The sequence below is a fragment of the Polistes dominula genome, unplaced genomic scaffold, assembly GCF_049000335.1.
Source record: "Polistes dominula isolate Pdom_NZ unplaced genomic scaffold, Pdom_raw_medaka contig_49, whole genome shotgun sequence".
In the NCBI taxonomy this organism is placed as follows: Eukaryota; Metazoa; Arthropoda; class Insecta; order Hymenoptera; family Vespidae; genus Polistes; species Polistes dominula.
In genome coordinates, this window is record NW_028300914.1 from 2,630,938 (window position 1) to 2,637,179 (window position 6,242).

The 6,242-nt window shown below is 33.5% G+C and overlaps 1 protein-coding gene across 1 annotated transcript in view; it reads right to left on the bottom strand.

Annotated features, from left to right (window-relative positions):
• C15 (homeobox protein C15) overlaps window positions 1–5,489 on the bottom strand; it is a 52,422-nt gene extending 46,933 nt beyond the window's left edge. The window contains exon 1 of the mRNA XM_089169773.1: window positions 3,411–5,489. Coding sequence (XP_089025899.1) covers window positions 3,411–4,248 — 838 coding nt within the window. The 5' untranslated portion in view covers window positions 4,249–5,489. The remainder of the gene's footprint in view (window positions 1–3,410) is intronic.
• Between the last annotated feature and the right edge of the window lie 753 nt (window positions 5,490–6,242).

A 6,242-nucleotide genomic window follows, 5' to 3' on the forward strand; every position in this document is an offset into this window, starting at 1 on the left:
CAGGCGCAACGAAATAAGTTAAGAATTATTATTTACGTACTTAGAAGTAGGACGAGCTCAATATCTTCCACTCATCTCTGACTTCTTAACATTTTTATTTTTTTATTTTTATTTTTCTTTAACCCTTACGGCTATCTTTCTGTCTCTCTCTCTCTCTCTCTCTCTCTATCTCTCTCTATCTCTTTCTCTTTCTCTGTGTGTCTTTCTGTTCCGTTTTGCAAAAAAAGATTTCTCGTGTTTCAACTAATATTTAAAATATAATATTGAGATAAATCGATGTGTGTGCATGTGTGTGCATGTGTGTGTGTGTGTTAAGATAAAACATTTTGAATGAACACTTGTAAATACATCATCGAAATTATAACGCGAAACGATATACATATATCTATATGTAATATAAAAGTAACTTGTATTATATATATATATTTATATGTATATATTCCCCCCCCCCCATCTTTTTTTCCAAGTTTACTTTTCTTTTTTTTTTCTTTTTTTTTTTTTCGACTCTTAATCCAATTTATCTTGAGTACGCGAAAGAGAGATGGAAACCTTCTTCTGAGAGAAAACTGGTTTGGATTCTGGCGACTTTTAAAATGGGACACACCATACTCGGATAAATCTCCGACGGATCTTTTTCAACTTACTATGAAAAATATATATAAATCTTGTCACGAATTTACACTTTTGCATGCACATACACACACAATTAAATAAATAAGTATATAATTTGTATAATAATTTAATCTCTATGTTAAAAAAACATACATACCTATATATATATATATATATATATATATGCATACACGTATAAAATACTATATGAATATGATAAGTCAAAGTATTATTTTAAATACATATATATATGTTATATACTTTCAATCTATATAAATAAAAATTTAACATATATAATAAATAATCTATCATATATATATGTTACATAAACTCACACATATATATTTTAATATTATTTTAAATATATTATATATTTTTAATCTATATGAATAAAACTTTAAAGTACATAATAAACAATCTATCAATGCATACACACATACATGTAACATAAACTCATATATATATATATATATATACACAATAATACACATTATACATATTATGATAAATCTATGCATACTTGTATATATACCTATATAAATACAAAATGTATACATATACTATATATATATATATATATATATATGAGATATAGAATGTAGAGAAATGTACATAACATAAGAGATGACTCGGAGCTGTCTTCGCGCTATTAAAATATAACAGGCACGGGGGATAATACCGAATATGTGCGAGTTTTCAACGGATTTCAACTCGTCGCCCGTCGCGAATCGTAACGACGGCTCCGAATGAATAATTTCAAACCGAGGTCATAATTGATATCGCCTATATATGGATAACCTAGCTATACTTGACTCTCATCTCATCTCATCTCATTTCATCTCATTTCATTCGTACCATAGCAACGTATTACAAACGTTTGATCCTTCTCTTTCGAGACACCTAGTGGTCCAACACTTATTACACACATATATACATATATATCTACCTACATGAGAAAGACATATATATATATATATATATAGATAGATAGATCAAGAGAAAGAGAAAGAGATAATAAGCTAAAGATATACGAGGTCCAATTAGAGAAATTGATATCACCGATCAACGACACGAGAATCCCAGAACTTTACTACCCCACCCCTTTCTACCCACCTCCACCTCCTCCACCTCCTCCTCCTCCTCCTTTTACCCCTTCCTCTTTCTCTTATATTTCGTCACTTGATCGTGGACCAGAAGAAGGTGATGTAGAATCGAATACCTAATGTTAGGTCGTTGCTCCAATCCCAGAATGTGATCTATCTATCTTTCTATTTCTCGAAATGAATAATGTCACGACAATTTGAGTAATTGCACTAGAATTATCCCTCTAACCCTTCTCACCCTACACCCACTCTCTCACCACCATTGTATCTCCTACTCCATTCTTTCTTTTTTATTCTATTTTTTGTCCCACCGTTATTCTTCCTTCTTCTTCTTTTATCATTTAGATTAATCAATCAGTTATAATATATATATCAAATATTATTATGTCGTAGACATCTAGCATGATTTTAGAATTTTCAATGAACGGTTATAATAATTAGGGTATTAATAATATTTCATTGAATGGATTTCGATTAAAAAAGTAGATGGACGTGTATTAAATAGACCCATTTTGCGAATTAAAATGTTTTACTGTCGATTTAATAATATTTGTTCATTTAAAAAGCTTTTACTAACGTTTTATACGATATTATTGTACGATATGTTTTACAGGCTTAATATGTATATATGTATATGTGTGTGTATTATAAAACATATAATGAGAAATCGTATAACGAAAATAGTAAAAAGAGATAAAATTAGTTTGAGTTGGCTATTTTTATATTTATTTCATTTTATTTTCTTTTTTTTTTTTTTTATATATTGATTTTATATGTTCGTTCAGATGTTGTATATGTTAATGCAACGCGATGAGAGTTGATTTTTTTACGATATTATCATCGAAATTGGTTGATTATACTTCTTACTTAAATATTCAAACGACCTTTTTTTTTTCTTCTTCTTCTATACATTTCCTATAATCGAATTAATTAAAAAGAAATCGAGAGATTTTTCAAGGTAACGAACGTACAAGTGGATAAAGTAGAAATAGAAGTAGAAATAAAAGAAGAAAAAAATGATGATGATGATGATGATGAAGAAGAAGAAGAAAGACATTATTATTACGAACAGAGCAGCAGGTGTTACAAATTGTCACGTATCGTTGCTAATATGCTCGAGCTTTGACATTAATATATACTGCGCGTTTTTTTCCCCCCCTTGAGAAAGAAAAAAAAAGATATAGAGAAGGCTGCCATTTCACACACACACACACATATATACACATACATAAATGCCCGTCACGTCCATTAAGAATTTCATTATTCTCTATTTCTCCCTCTTTTCTTTCTAAACGATAAGCGAACGCCCGTTGTGCTGTTAGTTACGTTTCTCGTGCAACATCGTAGTGTGTGACTCTCGAGTTAACGAGAGCATAATGGCACGATTACCGGAATTGAAAAGCATAATTTAACAGAACTGTATTAACGTGTTACGTGTTATATGATAATATCCTTTCCTTTGTTTGGATTTTTTTTCTTTTCTTTTTTTTTAAGCCGCACCCTTTCAGAAAAATGTTCAAGTAATAATCTGGGTTCGGTACATCATAATAATCAAATGATACGTCATTATCCTTTCATACAACACTTATTATCTTGTTTTACAACAAGTTAAAGTCAAACAATAATTTACGATCCTTCTTTAACATGAAAAGTTTCTAATAAAAAAATGTTAAAATCAGAACAATGAATTCTCACCTGCTAATCTGTCTTTAAGATGTGGATGTGCTTGAAGTGGGTGAGCAGCTAAATTGGCGAGTAAACTAGCCCTATGCAAACCGGCCGCTGCTGCCTGTTGCTGACTATGTTGAAGAGCTTGCAAGCTCCATGGTGGTATCAAAGCTTGGGCAGGTATAGCACCGGTTGGTGCGCCATTTGCACCGGGTGGTCGGTGTGCAGGCACCCTTATGACGCCGCCGCCGGTATAGATAAGACTCGAACCGGTTGGAAATATTCTGAAGGGAGCGAGTAGATCGGCCGCGCTCGTACAGTGAATCGAAGACGTGGAATTTGTCGTTTGCGTTTCCGCGGTACTCCCAGTATCATCGTCGTCCTTTTCAGACATTTTTTCTTCGAGTTCATGACCCCAAGAACGTCTACCATCGTCCAACGTATTGGACGAGCTACCACGATGGCTAATACTATTATTATTGTTATTAGTATTATTATTGTTATTGTTATTATTGTTATTATTATTATTATTATTATTATTATTTCCTTCTTCCCAGGGGGACCATTTTCTTTCCTTATCACTGTCTACTTCCTCTTCCGACGAACTTTTAGTCTTCTGTCTTTGACTGTCCCCCAAGAGACGACTTATACTGAAGGGATGACTACGTGGTGATTCGTTTTGAACAGTCCTCGAACTTGTCTGACTCGGTGGCGGTGAATTCGAACATTCTGATGTCTCTTGTACAATATTCCTTCCTCTATCCTCATGATTTGTATAATTTCTTGGACTACAACTTCTCGAATCGGAATCGTCAACGTTTATCTCCTCCGTCGCGTCCAAATCGCTTTCACCGTGTTCCGACATAATCTGTGGATATTCTTACTTACTCCTATTTTTTTTTTCAATATTTTTCACTACTACTCTTACAACCCCTTCCTTTATTCGTAGATTGACGTATTTATTTATATTTATTGTTGTTCTTTTAATACGTTGACATCAATACGTTCTCAGTACGGAAAAACACGTTATCGTAATTGCAATTGAATTTCCATTGAAAACAACATGATAATAACAAGAAAATCTTGTATTTTCTTTTATTTTTCTTTTGACTACTTGAGAGTATCGTCGATTCTTCTTTTACGAGATGGAGAATATTATTATTAAATATATTATACTACATCTCATCGAAACTTAATTATTTTAATTAACAGAATAAAAACACGTGGGGAAACTTAGATTCCGAAACGATACTAAGGGCGTTCCGTATAACCCCGTACAGTACGGCGGCCATTTTGTATTTACGTTGCAACGTCAGATACAATTTGATCATCCCTGTCTTCTATATAAAAATTTTTTCTCTCTCTTTCTTTCCTTTTTTATTATATACGAGGATATTTCCTTACTCGTAAATCGTCGTCACCACACATACGATATTGTCCATGACATGTGTCCGCTTTTTAAAAGAGTTTGTCTTTCTTTTTCAAACACTATAGATCGTTTTCTTTTATCTCCATATGTAATAATCACTTTTTGAAAAATAATATACGAACCAAATATATTATATATACATATAAATGAAGAAAAGAAAAGAAAAGAAATTAATAAAACTCAACGAAAAGAAACGAATAGTCCCACGAAACAATCTCTGGTGGGGGGTTTCACTAATTTTACTCACTAACAAACGTGTTCCTTCCTTCTCGTAGTATCCAAGAGAAAAATCATTTGTTATATTATATTATAACAAAATTGAGATAAACTCCAGTCTCTTTAGAGTAGTTTTCAACTTCTTCTATGTGGTCCAATAATAGACGAACCCAAACTTGGAGAAGTTTTTTTTATTCGACACCCACGTGAACGAGTATTGAAAAATAACTCGAGAACGTAACGAAAATATATTCAAGAAAAATATCTTTCTTAATAATTATTTTCTATATATGTATATATATATATTCTTTTATCTATCTCTATAAACACCCCTTTAAGTCGCGAATGAAATAAAATACAAAACAAAAAAACTGAGGGTTAAACCTAAGTAAGGTAAGGTTTCGACCCTGGTTAGTTAGAGAGCAAACGTCGAAGAGACGTGCGTGAATCCGGATCCGGTCGCCGCGCGAGAGAGACGGGTACGCTGTGTGAGGGTACCAAAGAAATCAGGTAGTTCCACCCCCACCATGCGAACTTACCTTTACCACCACTCCAAAGTTACATACGGGAACCTCCCGTGAAAGGCTCTTACGTTAAGATCACGCCCACTATCGTGGGACTACGACCAATCGACGAGAGTTTAGTCACGCCCATTCTACACTCTCATTGGTCAAAGTTAAATTGATACCTATTTAACATTTGAGTAGAATGTTGCAGGCGATCGCGCGCATTTCTTTTCTACCTGTATTATTTATTACCTGATCGTTCGTGCCTATTTTTTTCTCTCTTTCTCTCTCTCTCTTTCTATTTTATCAGAGCACAGGGGGGTTGTTGCGCCCCCGTCTTCTCTTCTTCTTCTTCTTCTACTCTCGTGCTCTCTTTAACTTCTACCGCATCGTTTCTTTCTTCTTTCTTTCTTTTTTTTTCTTATTAACTATTTTCTTGTTCTCTCTCTCTCTCTCTCTCTCTTTCTCTCGTTATTTTTCTATTTCTCTTTATGTCATTCTTTTTCTTTCTTTCTTTGTTTCAGGGACGTGCCCCGTATCCAGTCGAAGGAGCAGAGGGACTTAATTACGTAGAATACTCTTTTCTCCCCCACCACCACCACCACCACCACCACTACCACCACTACCACCACTACTACCCTTACCACTCTATATATCTCTCTCTTCTTCTTCTTTATTGGTTCTTTCTCTTTCTCTCTCGTACTTTCA